Raw genomic sequence first — 23,588 nt, forward strand, 5'->3', positions numbered from 1 at the left:
TTCCTTGTCAACAATCTATCATTCATTCTTATGGTACAAAATATACATAATCACAGTATGCACTCAATTCAAATCGATGTTTGTAGGATTACTCATTCATTCATTCATTCATTTGTGTTCTTTTCAGTGTTGAATTGCTGAAATCGAATCGAATCCAACTCCAATATCACAACCAATCACTTCCATTCATTTCGATTCTCTCTCATTCACTCTTCATTATCATAATCACATATTACATTCATAATAACTAACTAATACATATCATTGAATGGATTAAGATCTTAAGCAATGAATACTATTTCTTCTTTTCTTTTCTTATTTCTTTCATCCATTCATGGTACAAACCATCTCCATGCTATGCAATCTTTGTACATCCAACTCATATTCATTCAATAGATTGTGACCAATTACACAAATCATTCCAGTACTATTCTATTCACATATAACATACAATCTGTGATAATATCTAGGAATCATTCAGTTATAACCACTATATACCAATCATTGTGCATTCCAACTAACAATAACGGAATTTACTACAAACTCCAATCAATCAATCATTCATCGATTGGTTATTCCAGTACTAAGTATCAACAATATTGTTCCTGTTACTCATAATTAGTTATTTTATGAAAATGGATTTAACAGAATCAAACATTGTGTTAAACCAATGAAATGACAGAATCGTGTTTGTCTGGATTTTGTTTGTTTTGAAGCAAAACTATGCATGATCTATGTAATTCGTTTCAGGATGTGATAAAACAGATCCCTGTGAAATATCATCATTTCAGCTATTGTTCGTCATAATTTGTGAAAATGACTGCATTTCCATTGCTACTTCATACATATGTTATTTTCTACTATTCTATTACATTCTAGTATTGTTGTTGTTTTCATTCATATTGGCCATTTCTGATTATTCTACACTTACCTATCTTATTTTCACAGTATTCTATTCCATGGAGTATACTAATAAGCCAAAATATACAATCAATCACAAATACACATTATTCTATCTTCCCATACAGAATAATGATGATAATGATGACAAAACATCAACTATTCACAATCAATACTATTGAGAATAACTATTGTGAAGACTCTTGTTTGTTAATACTGCTCATTCCTTCTCTCAGATTAGAACACGAACTAGCAACATTATTAGATGTCACATTTAGAATGTGAATTCATTATGGGCTTTGATACAATTCATATCACACAATATGTACCAAAATGAAACAATACACATTTGTTGTTATTCTATTGCAGATATTCATTTTCAAAGTATTGATTCAAAGTATCTCAAGACTATAGTATACAGATTAGTCATATATCAAAGGAAATACAACAATACTTGTGGTAGATGACTGATTCATCCTTCCTATTTCTATTGGTGAACTCATCCATATTTGATACATGTCACATAACAAAAATGATCCTATTTTCACTATAACAAAAGCTCTTTCGATCAATAATAATATGATTTATCAACTTGTAGCTATCTTAAACCTCATTAATATGGAACAATAGTAGTAAGGGAATGGCACTATTTGTGTGAAACCTGGTGGCAGTTTTCTTTATATGCTATTTTGCTCAATGACCACAATTGCGATCATTTGTCTATTGATGTAATCGACCAACCGATTCTGAGTCCTCGACTATCGTTCCTAGGCTGTCTGGTCGACTATCATCGGTCAGGAACCAGGTTTCGTGCTTTCTTACACCAATTCCTTTCTACTATCAACCTAATGCTCGTTTCGATTGTTGTGTTTGTTACATCAGTTATACCTGGATGCTAGAAAACAGTAGACATACCTAGCTAAGGTGAATTACTGTTATTTCTCTCTTGTATTTACATGTTTGTTTGCCTATTTGTAATAACCGAAAGCCAATATGTGTATATTGTCATCACAAATCCATCTATTGTTGTCCATGTAAGTCATAAGTGTCTTTGGTAAAGAGAGAACATGCATTATTCCATTCTCATACAAGATTCACCTATCAATGGCACATTCGAATGGATCAATCCTTCCAAGTTCAGAAATCCATTTATCACTCCCATAACTGTTCTATTCAAACCCAATCAAGTCATGTTCAATAATGTGAACTCAATCAATGTGGTGACAAACACCAATGGTGAAGAGATAACGATCTCGCCTGGTTATTATACACTGACTGATATCATTGCCATTCTGAACACCATGATTAATACTACATTCTCAATTTCCACAATGGATACAAGTTATGAGTGTATTTGGATCCACTCTCCATACTCTATCGATTTCACGAGGTATATATGATATCGAAACGATCATTGCAATGTTGAATGCGAGTGATGCTCTATTTGAAATAGTGTATAGTGGAGAAAATGCATTTCGAATCTATAACCAGTTTGTGATTCTTCCTCTGGCACAACTTATTCATTCCTTGAATAAAGCGATTCATTTATCGAGGTGTGTGTGGAGCATGAATGAGATCAAGGAACTATGGAAACCAGCAAAACGAAGAGGTGCCACTTGAGTGATCATCAGTGGATTCAAGAGAAACATATACTTCATCGATCTTATCGATTTCTCTTCCAAACAACACAAATCCATACAGGAAGTATTAGGAAGACAAAAGAGTACTGGATTCCATAAGAATCGTGGATACAAATATGTCCTTGAATGTATTGATGGATATTCGAAATACCTGATGACTCGGAAACTGAAGAGTAAGAGTGCTATAGAAGTCACTCATGCGATGAAAGATATCATTCAGACATATGGTGAATCACCAAAGCATAGTTGCTCGGATCGAGGCACCGAATTCACCAATGCGATCTTTCGTACCAACATCTTGAACAAGTATGACATCACCATGTATCACATGGATTCAGTGAATAAGGCAGTACTAGCTGATCGAACAATTCGAGATATCAAGGAACACATCATGGTTCCTCCATTCCATATCAATCAATGGAAAGGTGTATGGCTTGATTTGATTGATGGTGCAGTTCGCAGGCACAATGGAAGGAAGAACAGAGACATCGGATATACACCCATTGACATTTGGCTTAACAACAACATCGATATCTTGTACATGGAGAAAACAGAGCCATCCAACATGACAGCAAAGGACACAACACCTCAATTCGATGTGGGTGATTATGTTGGAGTGACACGAAGACCTCACATTCTGGAAATGCGATCATTGACGATCGGTTCATGCCATTGATGTACGAAGTAAAGAATGTGGAAAGCGATAACAGACAGAAGTGTTATGATTGGAAACTGCTGGCAAGCAAATGCAAACCACAGCATAGCACCATCCATCACTCGATTCAAGAGTGGTAAAGAACCCAATGCATTGAGAGAGGCAGCAAGATCACATCGACCCATTACGAGAACCCAGAAGAAACAGAAGAAACAACAACCTCATTCAAGTGTTCGAAAACGATCGTGATGCTCTTCACACCTCTCAGACATACAAGAGAAGGGATATTCGTGAATGCAGAGATCGTATGACTCTCACTTGTCCATTCGATTCCATTTATCAGTTTGGTATGGGAAAGGGTCACAAGATTGTTGAGTGTATCGATGAATGGCACATCGAGCAATCACACACCATCCATTGAAACACTCACCTTGTATCCCTTACCCACAACCGATTCGATGGAATCACAATGATTGAATAGGGCATCATTCTCATTGTAACATGGAATCGATGTAATTATGAGATATAAAGCAGAAGATAATTCGAATTAGCATTGATTATTGAATGGTTGAGTGGATGTGGGTGTATGTTCAAACAGTTTGGCATTATTGACTTTCACAAAACACTCAGAATGTGTTATCCATGAATATTGATGAACACCATCCACTGTCTCACGCACGAGGACATGTTTGCCGTCGTTCTATGGCATGTTGATGAGTATGTTATCGAGCTTCTTGAACGTGTAATTGTTTCCATTGCTGCTGAATATGTACGACATTGATTCAATTTACTTTGGTTGATTTCGTTCATAGGGTTAAATGTATACACTTTTTAAACAATCTCCATTCATATTCGAATATATGAACATGTTGAGTGAGAAATGAGCCAAGTTTAACACCACTGTGGAGAAGAAACTATACAAGCTATTGGCATAATTAACATATTGCAAATTCGTGGAAACTAAACTGAATCGAATGAAAGTGAAGTTCGCCACCACTTGGAATGAATGCGAGGCTATCATTCAGAAGCATTGGTACGATATGATCGCAGGAACCACCACATAATCCGAGAATCTGATCAGTATCAATCGGAATAAAGCGGTGAGAAAAAGTGGTGAAACCATTCCTCATCAGATTTGCCTTCTGGGCATGTCCAAACACATTATATACGATTTCCACTACAATATTATCAAGACGACATTCCATAACGTGGAGCTTTTGGGACAAGACACAGGCTCGCTTATCGTGTAGTTGAATGATCAAGGGAACACCATTCACAAGATGTGTGACATGTACAAGTCATTCGACTACTTGAAGTTGGAAAACACGAGCTATTTCTATGGGCAATTTGTGAACTATTACGATCAGGAGGTGGACAAGAACAAGTTCCCTCCGCTCTCATCATTTCTCAACTTCAAGATGAAGCTGCTGGGACCTATTTTGAAGGATGAATACAGCATCCATCGTATCACCGAGTTTGTAACACTCAGACACAAGATGTACTGTCTTGAGGATGAGAAGAACGTAGTAGAAAATGCAGCAAAGGGAGTTCTTTGTAATGTGGCAATCGATGGTGAGAAAATGAGTGTGAAGAACACCGAGTTGTACAAGCGTGTACTTGAGGCAAAGAGGAAGGGAGATGCAGTAATAGAGGGCAGCTTCAAACGTATCAATAACCAGGAATTGACAATTAGCACAAAGAATCAAACCAAGACACTCATGATATGCGCAGGTAACCAGAGATTGATCTTGGACGACAATGTACATACACTAGAAATCGTGCATTATCGTTTTTGTGACCTATAAAAACGAGTTGTTTCATTGGTCGGAACAATACAGTCATGGAAGTGATAAGGCGTTCCGATACTTGTAAGGGTTGATCCACGAATAAGTACCATTACTTAATAAACCTTGGATGAGCATGCAATAGTACATGGCTTACCTCTTTTTACCATAAACAGCATAGGTTAGCATATTAATATATAGTTAATATTTCACACCAAATTTCTTATAATGAGCAAAAAACTAGTTATCCAATGTCAGCAACAGCAATAGAAACTAAATATTAGGGTCAACAACGAGCTGTTGGTTCGCAACTGACAGGGTCTGAAGAATAACTCTAACCTAATATGGCCCAAAGCATATAAAAACGCGCAATAGGCATCCGTATGAAACAAAAAGCTCACTCATTCATTCACTCGCTCAGTAAATTGATATGATGATAAAAGAAGAAGAGAAATGAAATGAAAAGAATTGAGTGTAATTGAAATGGAGTGTGAGTGAATGAGTGATGATAAGAATGTGATATTTAAATAGGCAATTGAATAATAATAAAATGAGAACGGCCATATCTGATGGAAAGCGCCCTAACCCGTCCGATCTAGGAAGCTAAGTCATCACGAGTCGAGTTAGTACCAGTGTGGGTGACTCGCTGAGAAGTCTCGATGCTGTTCTTTTACTCCAATATTCTATTCTATTCCATCCATTCTATTCTATTTTCCATTTTCCATTTTTACATTCTATTCCACACTCTCATTTTTTCATTCATTCATCATTTTTGGCAATAATTGGCATTCAAATACGATTTCTTCCATTCGATTCTTCCCAATAAATCAAAGTTATTAAAGAGTATAGTGCAATTACTACTCACAAGTTTTCGTCATTCATCGATTGATTACTTTTGTACCTCAGTAATCGTTCGTTAAGACCCAATTTCAGACCTTTTTTATCGAACCCAGCGTCAAAAACTCATTCATTACTAACTCAAACAAGCCAAAGAGAATGCACACAACTAAGAGGCGATCTATAAAACCCTGTTCCCTCAATTCTGCAAGTAACCCCCATAAAACTCAACTGTCGCAAGTACTTCTCAATCTCCCTCACAATCGCTTTCTCCTTCTTCTCTAAGCCTCATTCTACGTTCGTTCGACCTACCCAAAGCCACTTCCACACTCTCCAATTCCACAGGCAAATTCTCAACCAGCATGCGCAGAAGTGCCAGAATCGAGTCCGGCCGTGTCGCATCTGCGTCTGCATGGCAGGGAACGCATAGAGACTTCACGGCCAAATGCGATTGGCAGTCGCGGACACTCCCGAGCTGCATCTTCGGAATGATCTGAGACTCCGAAAATCGGATTCGGACGAGATAGGGATAAAGAGTGTCACAAAAGCTGTTTAGAAATTGGAGAGGATTGGTGAACGCTTTGCCTTTTCATAACAAAATTATAACAAATGTACATTGCAGAGACCAAGTGGAGTACTGCTGAATATCAAACGGCTCCTCAAACAGAATCGCATTGATGTCGTACTCGGGGCCGGATGGAGCGAGATATTGAATCGCATATGGAGGATTCGACTTCGCTTGATCATCGAATGATGTGATTCTTCCTGTGCTGGTGAGGAAGAATAAATGCCCTTCCAGCATGGGAGGCTCGTTGTTGATTATAGAGACAGGGTTTGTTCTCCGTTCCTGCGCAGAATCTCGGATTACAGGTATACGAGGAGGAGGATGAATAGGATTAGCAGCATTATTCGGATTCGCAGCAGGAGGATGAAAAAGATGGGTTGGGCGAGGTAACCTAGAGAGAGATGGATTCTCTGGGAGATTGCGTTGAGCGAGATAAGAAACAGGGACAATCTCAAATTTTGAGTTAGATGGGAAAAAGGATGCGATTTTGTTAGATAAAGTTACTGGCTTGTCTTTAATACAGTCAAAAAGAATATAGTTTGAAATGATAAAGGATTTGGCTACCAGTTTCTAGGGTTGATCGAATGAATCAAAAATACAATCAGGCAGCGCACAAAAAAGTCTTTATAGGTTTCACCTAAGATCCCCTGCATTACACACGACTTGTCCATATATTGTATTTTGGATCTTGTAAGGATCCCTTCACATTTCAACGTAACGGAAGATTCAGAAACTTGCTTATACAGATCCATTCCGAGATTTATGACTTTATTGTTCCATAATACTCTCAGAAAGGACAACTCATAGTGAAAAGTACTCTGAACTATTACATGAACAGAAAAAGTTTACATAGAATTCCTTCTTGAACTGTTTCAAACATTGGCCTTTACCAACAGAGAGCTCAAGAGACTGGTCACGAAATTGTAGAATTACTTTGATCATACGTCATTAATTAATATAAAATGAAACTGAGTACGAATAGAGCAGTACCAATAAATACCCCCGATTTCTTGTCTATTCTTCTGTTTCAGAAAGAAGATGAAATCGTACATATATTTAGTTCTTAGTATAGTCATAACTTTGTCATACGCGTACTATTGCCAAAAGTCGAACCCTTCTGTTTTGGGATATGATTATCCCTTTGTCATGTCGGATTGGTTCCTCCCTGTATTCTATTACGAAATTTCAAATAATGTCTTTAGATAATGGGCAATCTGTGTGTTTCGCTGTTCGTAACTGTATTAGATATATCAAAATCGATTTTCATCGGAGCGATAAGCGATCAAGAGAAACAACACATCGTGGGTACATTTCAGTACGTTTTTTGCTATACACTCACTCCAGGACGGATGCGATTGGCTTGTTCTTTTCTATCGCCTATTTACGCGAGCAATTCACTCTGGAAAACTCATTTTCGATCAGCATCTGGATCTATCTCTCCTGTTGTGCCTATCTCCTCGAAGCCCGTATCAAAACCGTATTTTCTCTCTCTACGCTTTCTCTCCTAGTTCATCACGATGCATCTCTCCCTCATGCGTCGTCTTCGTCTGCTCTGCGGAATCCTGCAACACGCTGCGCTTTCCTTCCTCTGGATGCGTCTCAACATGCTCACCTTCATCCACTACTTCCCCAGACACGCCTCGCTGGACTTCCTTCTCTTCTCTTACGTATTTCCGCCCTTTCCTCCATCATCTCTAGAGCATCATGTTCTTCTGTCGCAGCCTCTATCTCCTCTTCCAGTACGCCTTGATCCCCCTCCGCGACCACAACCTGGTTTCCACGTTTCCACGTTTCTACCGTAGATCAGCGAGCACTCCTTCGCCATCTACGGAATCGCCGGACTTCTCCTTTTCCACGTTTCCTCCGTCGTCAACTACCTCGTTTCCCCCGTTTCTCCGGTTTCCCCTAGTTCTACATCGCGTTGTCGACCGATTCCCAGTCCCTTCTGGACCTTCTCTTCTGCTACCCTTCCTTCGAGCTCCTCGTCGCTCTCTCCGTTTCCACGTTTCCACGTTTCCACGATAGGCGATCCACAAGGGCGTCGTGAGTCTGCGCAGCTACTCCCGCTTCGAATCGCGTCTCGGCCAGCAGTACCGTTCCCCCGCGGTTTCCGACCTGTCACGTGACCCCGACTGCATCATCTGCCGCGACCCGAACGACGCAGCGAGCTCGCTGGTGATGCCGTGCGGGCACGTGTTCCACGCGGACTGTCTGAAGTCGTGGATCATGCAGAAGCAGAGCTGTCCTACCTGCAATAAGTCCCTTCTCGACGAAGAACCGCGGGAGACAGTGGCGGTCGAGGACCCCACCGTGACGGCGGCGGCGGCGGCGGTGCGGGAGATCGCGCGGGTGAACGTGGAGACGCAGCTGCGCGCGCTGGGGTTCGGCGAAGAGGAATTGCCGCGACGCGTGGAGGAACTGATGCAGGAAGCCGACAAGGCGTTCCAGGCGCTGCTGAAGACACCCAATGCGGTCAACGGGGTCAACGGATTGAATTGGGTCAACGGAGTCAACGGGGTTCCTGGACTCAATGGATTGAATGGAGTCAATGGAGTCAATGGAGTCAATGGAGTCAATGGATTGAACGAATTTAATGGATTAAATGGGTTGAACGGACTCAACGGACTCAACGGACTTAACGGACTCAACGGGGCCGTGGGGGCGCAGGAGAATGGCGTGGGGACGGGCGGCGCGCAGGGAGCGACGGGGGCGAAGGCGGCGCAGATGTACAGGCAGGACGATTGGGTGTGTAGGGGAGCGGGGAGCGTGCGATGTAGATGAGCAGCCCGAAGAGGAGGGAGAGCAACGAGGAGAAGAGGAAGAAGAAGTGCAGGAAGAAGAGGAAGAGGAAGAAATCGTGGAGGAATCCGTGGAGTGCGAGGACGAACCCATCGAAGAACCAGCCGTGCAAGCCGAGCCCATCGAACCCATCGAAGCGGAGGAAAACAAAGACAACGATAGCGCAGAGGAGGAGGACGACGACGACGATAGGGAATCGATTCGCGCCAAGCGTCTCCAGTTTTTATCGCGTTCGCAGCCCCCTAACGAAGCATCGTCCCTTTTTCCTGTTTGTTTCTATTTCAATTTCAATTCCAACTCCATTCACTCATCCATTCCAATCTGATTCCAACAAACACACACAAGCTCGTCCACTCATCGCTTACGCAAACTTGAGCAGCAGTTCCGTCTCGGACACAGCAATACCGACCTGGTTGTAGGTGCTCAGCAGCGACTCGTCCGATCGCGAGGTGATGTAGAACGTTCCGAAGGCTCTGTGCGCATAACCCGCAGGACTGAATCCGGTGATGATCATACCGCGATCGTTGCTGTAGTACATGAATCCGGGGATCAGCTTGCTTCCGCGGCGCGACTCCGTGTTGGGCTTCCACAGACCGCCGAACTGCACCTGGTTGCCTCCGGCGAAGGACTTCACCGCCACACCGATGGGGCGCGGGTACACGTACATCGTGTGCAGGTAGGCCTTGCTCTCGCGGTCGCCCACGCACAGCTCCACGATGGCCGTCTTGTAGTTGTCCACCTGGCTCACGCCCACCACGTGCTGCGTGACGCGCTGGTAGCGGTTCCACTGCGACACCACGTACGTGGGGCCGTTCAGACGCATGTCACCCGCGTCGTTGAAGGTCACCATCTGCAGCGAGAGCGCGCCGCCGAGGTTCTGGGTGGCGTACATCACCGCGAAGGTGCGGCGGTTGATGATGGTCATCTTGGTACGCGACTCCTCGATGGCCGAGCCTCCCGTGCTCAGACGCACCGTCGACGCGAACATCACGCCGCCCTGCGGACCGTACGTCACGTCCAGGTTCACGCAGTCGATACCGCCCGACGCCAGACGCGTGTAGCACATCACCGCGCCGTTCTGGTTCATGTTATCCAGCGAGAAGAAGCCGATCGACGACGTGAAGGTCATGTTGCGGAACTCGCCCACGCGGATCGTGGAGCCCTGGATCGACACGTACGCCACGCTGATCGGACCGATGCCTCCGTGCTCCGTGTCGTCCCAGTCCGAGCCCACGGCCGCCACCAGGTAGCCCTGAGGACCGCAGCCAGCCAGACCGTGGTACTGACGCTGCTTCGCGTACTCCACTTCGTTGGTGCGCTCGAACTTGCCGCTCGTCTGCAGGGTGAACACAGCGGTCACCAGCATGTGGTTGCGCTCGAAGGTGCAGGCGATCATGTCCTTGCGGTTGCTATCCTTGAGGTCATCGCAGTGCGGATAGGCGTTGTCGCCATCCTCGGCGAAGCGGAACGCGTTCGAAGCGTCCGTCTCGAAATCGATGTGGAAGGACATCTGCTTGCCGCCCGAGGTGTCGGTGACCTTCACAGTCACGGGCAGGATTTCTCCGCTGCCCACCACAGCCAGGGTGTTGTCACCGATCTTGTACAGGGACTCCACGTTACGAGACTTGCCATTCACCTGAGGAAGAGTGAAAGAAGGGTTGTCGATGGGGATATCATCGTAGCTGATCTCGAAAGCGACCAGCATGCCCTTCGATCCGGTGAAGACAATGTTCTCGTCCCAAGCGCAGACACGGATATCGTCCACGTCCTGGCCGTAACGAATCTCACTGCGAGTCACATTCTGAGAAATGGTGGTTCCAGCGCCAGTGAACACGTAACCATTCTCATCCAAAGACACGACCATTCCGTTTCTCACCTCAGGCTTCTGGTTGAAGTAAGGGAAAGAGAACGTGTACAGGGTCTTCTCAAGATTAGCCTACTTATCAGATGCTCAAATCACCTCTACCTGACGAGCCATGTTCAATCCAATGCAACTGAAAATGAACGCCAGCATGGTCAACAGAATAGCAATATACGCCACAATACGCTTGTAGAGCATTTGGCACTTCGAAGCGCTTCCAACTCCATAGCTTTCTAAGTCGTTACCCTCCATTGTAGTAATTTTTGATGAAAGATACAATGGGTATTGTGTTTACCCAAATTCGAGACTATTTCTGGAACCTGATCAATTTGTGTTTTCTGTGTTTCTCTCTATTTGGATTGTTCAAACAAACACCCAGACATGATCACAGAAGAAATATAACTATAAAGGGAATGCAAACGGCTTTTTAGTCTCTCCGAGAAGGAGGTAACTGGTATTTTACAACTTGGATGTGTGCAGTCGCTAAACGCAAATAGTTGTGAAGCTGTCCATAGTGAATAAAAAGATGACTGCTTTGATTATACACTGGATAGTATTTTAGCCCAGCCACTTCGGCGAGCGCGTTATAATACCGATTCCGCACATTTGTGTACGAAATCACTGCGCTATTTGGAGCGAGATAGACCAAATAGCACAGATGATCTCCAAAAACACTCACAAAGATATCCGTGTCCGCAAGCATCGTCATCACGGCTTGGTCCACTTCTTTATCCAATCCACTTTCAAAATACCACCAATTCTACGCCACTTATACACATCTTCCATGCACATTACCCCATTCTTCTTAAAATACTCGCGAATTTCCTCCATTCCAGCAATTTCTACCCCTTTAGGAACCGCAAACAGCACTCTGGACACATGATAACGTCGTTCGGGGAGCATCACGTTGTAATGCTTGTAAGCAGCGGCTCGAAGCAAGTGCAATTCCTCGGGATGCGCAAACAACCCGCTTTCCCCCGCAAACCCACTCTCACCGACACAGAACAGCGAGGCAAAGCCGAGAGTCGGTTCCTCGGCAAACCAATCAGCAATAGAATCGCGGGAAAGGATCCGAAACGGGAAGACAGAGGGCGTCATCGACTGAACGATCTCGAAAAGCGATCGAACGAATGGCGAGGCCGACGAGAGCGTGAGCTGGGGGATCCAAAGCTGTCGAATCTTGGAGTCATTCGATGTTTTAGTGAATGAAACGAAGGGAGAAAGCGGAGCGTGGCGGAGGAGCTGCGGAACGAGGCTCAGCGATCGAATCGCGGTGGAGGCGTCACGGTTGGCGTCGCGGTTGGCGTCGATCTGGAAGAGAAAGAGACCGGAGGTGTCGATGAATCGGTGGGATGGGAAGGGCTCTTGGTGGAGGTGAAACGTCCAAGGCGAGGAAGGGAAGGCTGCGGGGATGAGGAGAGAAAGAATAGATTACAGAGGAGGAGAGAGCGGAGAGAGGAACAATCTTGGGAACAGTATAAATGGAGGGAAAGAGACGAGAGAGTGACACACACATTGTCCAGACGAAGAATTGTACGCTCTGAAAAGTGGATCTTCTCGATCGAACTCTCCAATTTCGATCTAGCTGTCAAAGAGAGAGATTACAGAAACAAATCTCTGTGAACAACAGGAGGCTGACGCAAAGGACTAGATAGTCATGTTGATTCGAAATTAAAAACACAAAATATTCCTCTTCCAATCGTTTTTGATAACTCATATACCAAGAATCCCTACTTCTCATTCAATCGCTATCCATACCATCCATCCTTGTAGGGTGTTGGTGATTCAATTTGAAAATGGGGTTTGTTTACTAGAATCTCCTCGTGTCTCTGTTTTTCGTGAGGAACACTGGGATTCGCGATCTGATTCGTCTGGGAGGCAATTCGCTTGTTTCTATAGTTGGTACGAAAACAAAGCAAAACGATAGAGAATGGCTAATGAATCCATAGCTGGAGTAGAGGAAAACAACTAACAGTGTCTCAAGTATACACAGGGCCACTCGAACCCGATACACCAGCATGGCTCAGGAAGACGAGGAAATTATTGCTGAATGTTTCCTAATAATACTGTAAATCATTAGTGTGTGAATCCATTGTCTCCACGCCGAAAAGACCCGTTTCACTCATCCGAGCAAAAACTCCGTCAAAGCTCTGTTTACCCCTGTTTTCTTCAATATCTAATAACAGAACTGTATATCTGATCTCCGTTTATTTACATACTACAGATTTTCGGTAATCCCGCGGTAAAACGGGGAAACTAAAACGGAGAACTGTGGAATACAATAGCGAAAGTCATAAAATCCTTGAAAACTTAACAGATGCTGCGCATTGTAAACAGATTCAGTCTTCCTACTCTGAGATCTTTCTCCTCCCGCATTACTATTGACAACATCAACCAGCACATTCGCACTGCTGACTATGCTGTCCGTGGAGAGGTTGTGATTCGCGCTAATGAGATTGACGCCGAGATGAAGAAGGGCAAGAAGTTCCCCTTCGATTCTCTGCTTTACTGCAACGTCGGTAATCCTCAGGCTATTTGCCAGAAGCCCATCACCTTCCTGCGTGAGGTGCTGTGCATCACCTCGTGGCCCGAGGTTGCTGAGAAGCATCCTGAGATGTTCCACCCCGATGCCATCCAGAGAGCCAAGGAGCTGCTGGCTGCCAACCCTGGTGGTTCGGGTGCCTACTCGCAGACTGCTGGAGTGGGTAAGGTTCTGGAGGATGTGGCTGCTTACATTACGAAGCGTGACGGTTTCCCCGCTGATCCCAAGAACATTTTCCTGACGAACGGTGCTTCCCAGGGTATTCAGGACTGCCTGAAACTGCTGATTGACAAGCCTACGGATTGCATTCTGATTCCCATTCCCCAGTACCCTCTGTACTCTGCTTCGATCCACGTGTTCGGAGGCCAGTACGAGCCCTACTATCTGAACGAGAAGAACGACTGGGCTCTGGACCCCGCTGACATTGAGAAATCGATCAAGAGCGCCCGCGCGAAGGGTCTGACGGTGAAGGCGATCGCTGCGGTGAACCCGGGCAACCCGACCGGCAAGTGCTTCACTCGCGAGAACATCGAGGACATTTGCAAGATCTGCGCGCGCGAGAACATCGTGATCATGGCCGATGAGGTGTACCAGGAGAACATCTACCGCCCTGGCGACAAGTTCATCTCCTTCAAGAAGGTGATGTGCGAGCTGGGTCTGAACTGCCAGATGATGTCCTTCCACTCGACCTCGAAGGGATACTGGGGTGAGTGCGGACGCCGCGGTGGCTACGTGGAGCTGGTTAACTTCCCCGATGACGTGCGCGCCGAGCTGTACAAGCTGCTGTCGATCTGCTGCTGCTCGAACGTGGACGGCCAGTACACCATGGACGTGATGATCAACCCGCCCAAGCCCGGTGATGCCTCCTACGAGCTCTTCCAGAAGGAGAAGAACGGCATTCTGGAGTCGCTGAAGGTGCGCGCGAAGAAGCTGTCGACCGCTCTGAACAAGCTGGACGGCGTGTCCTGCCTGTCGGTGGACGGTGCTCTCTACACCTACTTCCGCCTCACCATGCCTCCCAAGGCCATCGAGGAGGCCAAGAAGCAGGGAAGAGCCGCCGATGCCATGTACTGCATGGATCTCCTCAACGAGGCCGGAGTCGTGTGCGTGCCTGGAAGTGGATTCGGACAGGAGGAGGGAACTTACCATGTCCGCTCCACCATTCTGCCCCCTGAAAACGAGATCGATCAGGTCGTGGAGAGAATGAACAACTTCCACAAGAAGTGGATGGCTAGATACCAATAAATAAGAAGAAAAGAAAGACGGCGATGATGAAAGTTGTTGTTGCAGATTAACGTGGATTGTTTGTTGATATACACATACACAAATAGTAGTACACACAATCAATCAAACAAATGAAAGAGAATCTGGACGCAAAGGACGATTCTTTCCTCGGGTGTTCTATTCTTTTAGTTATCTTTCGTGATGGAAAGCGTCCCTCAGTCGCCCTATCAAAATACAGAGCTGGAAGATATGTTGCTGGACGGAATCACCAGCCTGAAGGAATCTGAGAGGACGAACGCAATCCTCGAATTTTCCCGCTGGATAAAGAGCGAGTACATCAAATGCAACGGAAAGGATACGGATCACATCAAGGAGCACGTTTTCCGAATTCTTCAAATCTACATTACTGGTAAGACCGAGACTTCAATTTTAGGATTCATTGAATTGGTGGATATTGTGTTACACTTTCCCGATATTTTCTCAGACCGTTTTCAATTGGTTTGGTCCTCTCTGGACTCTGTTATTTGTGGAATCATCACCGAAAGCATGATCGAGCCAATCGTTCGAGTTTGTGTTCCTTCTCTCCTCAACTCCAGACATTTAGGCGCTTATTGTTATTCAAACAGTCGAGCATTCCCGAAATCCTCGAAAAGACCATCACAATCTGTGACAGTCGCATCAAGGGTTCGATCTCCTCCTACGAAGTGGTCCTCTCTCTGCAACTCTACGCAGTGATGCTGGACACTTCCTACACCCAATTTCCCACCCGCAAAATCCTAAAGCTCCCCTCTCGCATCCTCCCCTTCCTCATCAGCACCGATGAGCCCCAATTTTTAAGCGCCTGCGACGTTCTGCACAGCCTCTTCCAATCTCTCCAGCTCTACCCCAACAACGACCTCATTACCTCGCTCTGCGACAAGTTTATGGACCTCTTCAAGCCGTTTTTGTCCGAGTTTCTGTCCGACCTCCCTTCCTCCGGCCAATCTTCGCAGTATCTGCGCATCCAGTTGAACGATCCGGACGGTCGCGACTGCGTCGCTCGCGGCTGCTTCCGCACGCTGAATCTTCTAATCGAGTTCTTCAAGGATTCGATGCGGAAGTACTCGAAACAACTCGTTCGATTGGTCATGTGCTGCATTTCCTATCGCGAACCCACCGTGCAATCCGACGTTCTATGTTCGTTTTCTCGCTTGTTTCGCTCTCTAGACCTGCTTCTCCTCATCACTCGAATCGACAGCGAGCAGTTCTCAACGCTGTGGGATCCCCTATTTTTGATGACGTGCAGAATGCCGGTGTTGGTGTCGCATATTTGTCCGAAATGCACGTCGAAATATGCGCTGATTCTGTTCGGCGTGTTGGCGCGCAGCTATCCGGTGCAGAGTTTTGGCTTCGTCAATGGCGTGATTCCGCTGATCGAGGAACTCATTCGCGCAGAAACGTGGAAACCATCGTGGAAACCATCGTGGCTCTTGAGAAATAGCGGGAATTCGTTCGGGTCCTCAGCGCTGCTGTGTCTTCTGATCATGCTTCCTTCGTTTCCGTCGCTGCTTTCCTTCCTTCATCATCACCTTTCTTCGCTGCTTTCCCTCCCCTTCGATTCCCTCCTCGCCGACCTCCTCTACACCGCCAACTCCCTCCAGAACTCCCCCGATTTCTCCGAGCTTCTCCTCGTCAAAACCGCCGAAGGCCTGCGCACGCCGCTCTACCCGCTTTCCCGGGCGTTTCTCTCCGAGACGGTGCGGAACTACGTTTCCACGCACGCGATCAACCGGGACTGCTGGTGTTCTCTGTGCGTCCAATGGCGTGCGTCGACCGTAGAAACCCGGAGGAACGTTTCGTCTCGCAAATCCAGATCGCGAACACGCTTCAAGTGCTCCTGGTGTCACCCATCCAAAATTGGGGGATCGCACGGTCGCTGATCCCCTCTCTTCTGCAGTGCGTGGTGTATCCGTCCTCCGAAATCGCGCTTTTGGCGCTGTGGGTTTTGGAGAAACTGCTGAAATCGGCCGAAAATGTGGATTCTCTCATCGATCCGCGTGTCACCGACCGAATCCTGGGCGTTTCATTGCAGTACAGCGATCCCTGCATGCAGTCGGCTGTGGCGCACGTGCTCGCGTATCTCCCGCCGTCGTATCTCATCCAGGTGGTTCCCTGTTTCCCCTTTTATATAGGAATCGTCGTGGATTCTCTTCCGGAATTTCATCCGTCCGCTGGATCTTTCGGTTCTTTTCCCGCTCTCCCGGCTTTTCTCGCGTCTCTCCACGGACCGGTTTCCCCCTTTCCACTCTCTCCTCCACTTCCTCGTCGTCGAGGCGCTCTCCTCGCTGCGTCTCGGGCAAAGCCTCGCCCATCAGCTGCCGTCTCTTCTGATTCTGGCCTTCTGCTTCCAGCACGCGGCCGCGTTGATGCAGCAGGACGTGTCTCTCGTGATCGACACGCTGCTTTCTCTCACCATCGCCGACAATTCGCCCGGATTTATCGTCCTCATCCACACGCTCACGCAGATCCTCGACGATCTACCCACCGAATTCACGCCCAAAATCGACCGGTTTGTCGACCGCGTCATCGATCGTCTCCACGAATTGATGCGTCAGGAGGAGAAAAAGGACTGGACCGAAGACCAAAATAACCGCCGATTTCTGGAATTCGGCGTGCTGATGCTCTACCTCCAGAAATACCTCGTTTTATTGAGTTTAACAAAAACCTCCCGATTTCCGGAATTGCCGTATCCCAGGATCCAAGAGAAATACCCGCGGTTATCTCGAATTCTGGTGTCCTTGGCGACGAGTTCGTCTCCGAGGCCTCCCGCGGTTATTCCCTTTTTCTCGCTGGAGCCGCAGTGTGCGAAGCAGTTGCGGCGTTTCACGGTGATTCATCGCCATTACCTGGACTCCTCCCGCGGGAATCGGATCGAAAGCATCATGGCGTCGTTGGTGCAGTATTACCGCGAAAGTGTGACAGTTTCGTTGTGCGGCGTTTCGTGGGAAGAAATGGGTGTGGATTTGAATGGGCCGGGAAGTGTTCCGTTTTGGTGGGAACACAAATTGTGTAACGAGTTTTCGTGTTTGGCGGGGGAGAAGCAGCCAATCCAGTTAATCGCGACCCAATTATTGAGTTATTTCGCCTTTTATGACGTTTCATCGATTCATTTGGAGCATGAAGAGGGCGTTTCGCCCTCCGAAGAATTGCTGAATTTCCATCAGAACACGGTGCACCGATTGAAACCCCTGCTGCACTCGCGGCAGAATCTGGAGCGTTTGGTGCGCGAGGATTTGATGCAGGAATTCGTGCGTCGGTGTGTGTTCTCGCTTCTCAAAACGTCCCGCGTTTCGGAGCAGCAAATCATTTTGGAGTCGTTGCTGAAAGCGGTGCCTTCCATTCCATCCGTACCCATGACTCCAATGGCTCCAATGGCTCCAATGGTTCCAATAGCTCCAATAGCTCCAATAGCTCCAATAGCTCCATCTATTTCATCTATTTCATCCATTCCTTCATCCATTGAATCCATTGAATCCATTGAATCCATTCCTTCATTCATTGAATCCAGTCCTTCGGGGTCGCTTCGAACCTCCTGGCTTTCCATCGCATCCCACATGCAGGCCAAGAAGTTCAACGTCCGCCTCATTCCCACCATCCTCCAACTCTTCACCGCGGTAATCCAGCGATTCCCTGGCGCGGTGAACGACCTCCCGCTCTATTTTTCCGCGGTAATCGTGTATTGGAAATCGAATTTGGACGCCATTCTCCTCTTCCTGCGCAGCTGTGAGAATTGCCCAGGCTTCGACGAGAGCTATTCCGTGGTTCTCCGGCAGTTCCTCGTCCTCCTCCACGATCACGTGTACTGCGACGAATCGGAACGAATCTCGGTACTTTGAGCGAGCCTTGCCTCCACTCCAGATTTTGCTTCACTTGACGGAAATCGCGGGACATCTGGGTCCGCAGCTGCCTCTCCTTTTCCCCTCGCTGCTCCACTTCGCGATGGACAATGCCCAGTCCTCGGTTCTGCTCACCCTTCTGCTCCACTTCCTCAAAGAACTCATCGCTTCCCTTCCTCTCCGCCATCATCTTCTCTCCGTCATTCCCATTCTCCAGATCGCCGCCTCCAATTCCCCGGGCGTTTTCATCAATGTCTGCGACCTCGTCTGCATGCTCGTCGCTCAAATCGCGGAAATGGACCAGGAGCCCCGCGGGAATCCAGCCGTTTTCACCCTCGCCAATTCGTTCTTCGAACTCGGCGGGATGAACAGTCCTCGGCTCGTTTTCCCCGAATCTCCGCTCCCCCCGCGGGAATCCGTCCTCCCCGAAGACGAGGGAATTGTGTTCCCCGCCAAAGAGGGGCGAAAAAAGGGGCAGAATCCCCGCGAGAATTGGAATGTGCCGAGTTCCGCGGGTTGTTGGTGGAAATGGAGAAACCGGGGTTCAGCGCCGCCCCTTCCGTTTCTTTTCCGCGGGAGTGGGTTGGATGCGGGCGTTTCAACGATGGGGCAGATTGCGTTTCATTTGCTGGACGACTGCTCGCTTCGTTTGGCGGCAAATCGTCAGACCCACGCGGTGCTGGCGCAGCTGAAAGCGATCGTAGAAACTGGGGAAACCTGAGACACAGATCGTACGCCACTTGCAGGAGTTGAGAAGAACCGCGGGAGAGGTGGAAACGGAGGACGGTGGAAACCGTGGAAACCCGTCAGATCGTGGAAACTCACCAGATTGTGGAAACTCATCGAATCGTGGAAACCCTTTTGATCATGAAACCCCGCTAGATCGTGGAAACGTGGAACCCGTTCTGCACGCCACTCCCGATTCCCCGGAAGTTTCCCCGGAAGTTTCCCCAGTTGAGTCGCAGGAATTTCCCCGGTTTGTTTCGGTGCCTTCCCCGCGGTTCTGCCCTGTGCGGCATTTCCCGCGGTTCCGCGTGGCGTACACGAATCACCTCGCTACCACGGTTTCCACGTTTCGTTCGCTGCGCCTCTTCGACACCGCGGTTTTTTCGTCCAACGACGGGAATGTGCCGTCGTTCCCCGCGGGTTCGCCGGCTCGCACGCCGCAGATCGTCGAGTTGTTCGCGTCCCCCGCGGGAGAGGAGTGTTCGTCGTTCGACATTTTCTCGCGGATAACCGCGGATCTTCCGACCACGGAGGTGTGAAGCGATCGGAATAGTGTTCCGTAGATGCAGTGGGAACAATGGGAGCAGCACGTGCTTCTTTTGGTGGTGCGTCACGTGTGTCGCGACGTTTCTCCGTTTCTCCCGCGGTTACACGCCATCGTGCCTTCCCTCCTTCCCTCCCTTTTCTCCGGGAGTTTCCTTCTCTTCTGGCTCCAACTCGATTCTTCCCGCCAACTTTCCCTCCAATCCCGCCTTTCCTATTTGGCGGGAGTTTCACCGCCCCCCGCGGCAACCGTCCTCCTTCTCTGCCTCCAGCTCAGCCTGCTCCACCTCACCCCCGTTTCCCTGATTTCTCCGGTTTCCCTCCCTCTCACCCTCCCCGCGGGGATCCGCCTCGCGCTGAGCCGGAAGCTGGACACGATCGGCCTGCAGCTTCTGGACGCTCTCCCGCGGGAAAATCGGATCGGGGTTTTGTCGGACGCGATCACGATTCTGCGGAGACTGAAACTCCCGCGACGGGCCAATGGGCTGCTGGCCTGGGCGAAACGGTCGTTCCCCGCGGAAGAGGAGGCCTGCGTCATCGCCATGGGGGATTGGCGGGAAATCCGCGACAGCTTGAATTCCCGCGGGGAGCTGTCGGAGGACGAGAGGAAGTACTTAACCGCGGTGAACTTCCATCTCGGCGAATTCGACGAAGTGCTGCGTCTGGCGGGCGTTTCATCCGGCGAGGAGTTTCACCAGTACGAAGTGTGCGCACGACTTTGCAAGGGAGAGCCCTATTCCCCGCGGGACGCCCTGCACGGCCCGGGCGTTTCCTTGCCGGACGACGCGACGATTCTGCAGCGCGAGCGTTTCTTCTTCTATTCCATCGCACAGTTCCTCGCCTGCATCCGGCGCGCCGACACGCGTACCGCGGCTTCGCTGCTCCGCGACGCGCACCGCGTTCTGCTGGTGGATTACCAGGCGCAGCTCCACTCCACGCAGCTGCAGGCGCTTCCGCGGCCCAATTTCCCGCCCGTTCTCAACGAAATTCGACGCGTCCTCCAGCACCCAGAGCGCATCCCCGCGGTTGTCGAGTTCCTCGACACGCTGGAGACACGACCCGCGGAACTGCGAAGGTTCGACCGCGAGGCGCGCCTGCTGCGGAGAATAATCGCGGTTCTGCGGCCGAGACCGAGGGAGAGCGAGCCGTCGCTGCTGGATTTGAAGCGGAGATTCTGCCGTGTGGAGGAGCTGTTTTCCCGCGGGGAGAAGGAAACCGCGGTGAAGGGGTTGGAGGAACTGGAGAAGGCGATCGGGTCGTTCGAGAGGAAGAAATCGGTGGAGAATCTGGAGTTGCTGGAGCTGAAAGAGTTGAGCGCGGATTGTTTTCATTTGCGGTTGAATTGGTGCGCACCCGATCTCAACGCCGAGGGATTCCCCGCGTTTCTGGAGAGCATGAAGAAGCGGCTGCACGCGGTGCCGCGCACGTCGAGCGTGTTCCCGGTGTTTCGAAGCATGGAAACACTGTTCCACCGCATCAACCTGCCCTCCGTCCCCGACGAACAAGTGAAACTCCACGTGGATTTTTTGCTGGAGACGCTGGCGCTCGTCCCGCAGCCGTCCTCGCTGGAACACTTGAATTTACTGCATCACCTGCTTCACTGCATTTCCATCCATCCGAAGCTGGCGCCCTGCTTGGCGGAACGCATCCTATCGCTTCCTTATTTGTTGTGGCTGCCGTTGCTGCCCGTCCTGCTTCAAACCATGCTGTTTTTGTCAAATTCGGCTCCTCGTTCGCCGCTCGGCGAACTGTTTGTTTCGCTCATTACCCACATTTTGATTCATCCACACATCACCAAACGATCCGTGCTCACCTTGCTCCAAAACCCGTTCACTTCGCTGCCCGTCTCCATTCAGGTGCTGCTGAAAACGAGATATCCGCGGTTGTTGAGTGACGCGTTGGTGTTCACCGAGGAGATTCAAAAGGTGTGTCACAACAAATTCTGCAAACTGTATTCTCTCATCCATCAAAGCAAAACGCTCGACGAAGCAAAGTTCGCTTCGATTTTGGATTCCCCGTCGAACGTACGAACGAATTGAATGAATTGTAACAAGCAGAGCAATCTAGATGTGTTTGTCACGAACCAGTTTTCCAATTTCCAATCCGATCCGAATGCATTCCATTATGAATGGGTTTCCATCCCTTGTCTTCGCTCATTCGCAGATTCGAAACGAACTCGAAGTGCAGAAAACGCGCGAAGCTTCGCTGCTCGCCAATTATTCCCCCATTCTTTCGGTATTCCAGAATTCCCCGCTGATTCTCAACGTCAGTTCGGGGGATTGCAGGGAAGTGAAGCAGTTCGACCGAAAAGTAGAATTCCTCTACGAGAAAAAACACCATCATTGCAACCCCATTTTGACCCAATTCTTTTCAGGGGACCCATCGTCCCAATCGTCCCAATCGTCCCAATTTTTAGTCCTTCCCTCCACCTCGTCCCTCCAATCGCTGCACGTGATTCGGCTGTTAAGCGTGCTTCACTCGCTCTCCCTCCCTGACACCCCGCTCGAAATTCCCGCCACCTTGCAGGAAGTTTCATCGTCCATCGTGTTACTCCACTTCACCCCCGGAACAGTATTACTCACCGATCTCCTCGAAGAAGGGCAGCAAATCGCCGCGCATTGGGCGCCCGAACTCAAAATCGAGACGCTTTCGGGTATTCCAAAAATAGGGACTATTTTCGTATAGAGCAGGCGTTTCGTTTGGTGCTGTGGAAGCAGTGCGAAACGGCCGATCGCTGGCTGCAGTGCATCAAAACCTTCACGTCCAGCTTGGTGACTCGCGGATTTGATGCATGGCTCACCTCCATGGGAGAAGTTTCCACGTTTGACTTCTTGATATTCAAGAACACCTGTACATGCATTCCATCGAATTCGATTGTAGGCTATCTGGAGTTCGCCTTGCTCTACAAGGCGTTTCATTTCCTCGATCAAACCCCGATCTTGCGGCTGTCGAAGGCCTGCCAACCGGCGCTGGGGATCGGCAGCGAAGAAGGCGTTTTACCGCGGATGTGGAACGAGCTGACCGGCAGCGCGACGACGCACTTTGACATGGTCATTGACATGATGAACGGCGAGCGGATGGACGGATGGATGGGGAAAACGGGGAAACCAAATGGAGAAACGGGGAAACCAAACGGGGAAACGGAGAAGTGGAGACAAGAAGAGGGAGAGAGAAAGGTCGATTCAAATGGAGAAACGGAGAAACCAAATGGAGAAACGGAGAAACTCGCAGCCGAAGCACCGGAGTCAAGAGAGGAAACGTGGAAATCGATGGAGGAAACGAGCGCGCTGCTGGTGGAAAGCATGCAGAATCGGCTGGAAGCGACGAAAGAAGCGGACTGGCGGTGGATCGAGTTTTGTTAACAAACAAGCGAGTTGTGCTTGAAAGCAAGTTTGGGTTTCTTCAAGTCGAGCGATCGAATCAAGTGGCAGCACTGGCAAACGCGCTGCGAGCAGGGATAGCCGCAGTGCTCGCAGTGGAGTGTGGCATTGTGTGTTCGTTTGAGCGAAACATCCTTGGAAACAAACCAGTCTATTCATTCACACGCGGTTTCGTTCCTACCGCTGCTGCTGATTACGTTCGACACTATTTCCGGGCGAATCAGCTGCGCTTTGGCGAGGAACTGCCGCACTAACAA

At 48.5% G+C, this 23,588-nt stretch overlaps 5 protein-coding genes; 3 read left to right on the plus strand and 2 right to left on the minus strand.

Annotated features, from left to right (window-relative positions):
- Positions 1 to 6,405: 6,405 nt before the first annotated feature.
- Positions 6,406 to 7,323, minus strand: GSBLH_T00002836001 (uncharacterized protein; the record flags this gene model as incomplete). Its single annotated transcript, XM_013041355.1, has 3 exons — positions 6,406 to 6,951; positions 6,981 to 7,199; positions 7,231 to 7,323. The coding sequence occupies 3 exons, from the start codon at positions 7,321 to 7,323 to the stop codon at positions 6,406 to 6,408; spliced, it is 858 nt and encodes a 285-aa protein (XP_012896809.1).
- Positions 7,324 to 8,559: 1,236 nt separating this feature from the next.
- GSBLH_T00007086001 (uncharacterized protein) lies at positions 8,560 to 8,839 on the plus strand (the record flags this gene model as incomplete). Its single annotated transcript, XM_013041356.1, is given in 2 exon segments — positions 8,560 to 8,822; positions 8,830 to 8,839. Coding segments are annotated over 2 exon segments (273 nt in total).
- Positions 8,840 to 9,521: 682 nt separating this feature from the next.
- Positions 9,522 to 11,293, minus strand: GSBLH_T00002837001 (uncharacterized protein; the record flags this gene model as incomplete). XM_013041357.1 has 2 exons in its annotated part: positions 9,522 to 11,116; positions 11,147 to 11,293. The coding sequence occupies 2 exons, from the start codon at positions 11,291 to 11,293 to the stop codon at positions 9,542 to 9,544; spliced, it is 1,722 nt and encodes a 573-aa protein (XP_012896811.1). The 3' UTR covers positions 9,522 to 9,541.
- A 2,065-nt stretch (positions 11,294 to 13,358) lies between these two features.
- Positions 13,359 to 14,881, plus strand: GSBLH_T00002838001 (Alanine aminotransferase 2; the record flags this gene model as incomplete). XM_013041358.1 has 1 exon in its annotated part: positions 13,359 to 14,881. The coding sequence occupies one exon, from the start codon at positions 13,359 to 13,361 to the stop codon at positions 14,826 to 14,828; it is 1,470 nt and encodes a 489-aa protein (XP_012896812.1). The 3' UTR covers positions 14,829 to 14,881.
- An 8,155-nt stretch (positions 14,882 to 23,036) lies between these two features.
- On the plus strand, positions 23,037 to 23,585 carry GSBLH_T00002839001 (uncharacterized protein; the record flags this gene model as incomplete). Its single annotated transcript, XM_013041359.1, has 1 exon — positions 23,037 to 23,585. The coding sequence occupies one exon, from the start codon at positions 23,037 to 23,039 to the stop codon at positions 23,583 to 23,585; it is 549 nt and encodes a 182-aa protein (XP_012896813.1).
- Between the last annotated feature and the right edge of the window lie 3 nt (positions 23,586 to 23,588).

Source organism: Blastocystis hominis, assembly GCF_000151665.1.
Source record: "Blastocystis hominis, Singapore isolate B (sub-type 7) whole genome shotgun sequence assembly, scaffold_2".
In the NCBI taxonomy this organism is placed as follows: domain Eukaryota; class Bigyra; order Opalinata; family Blastocystidae; genus Blastocystis; species Blastocystis hominis.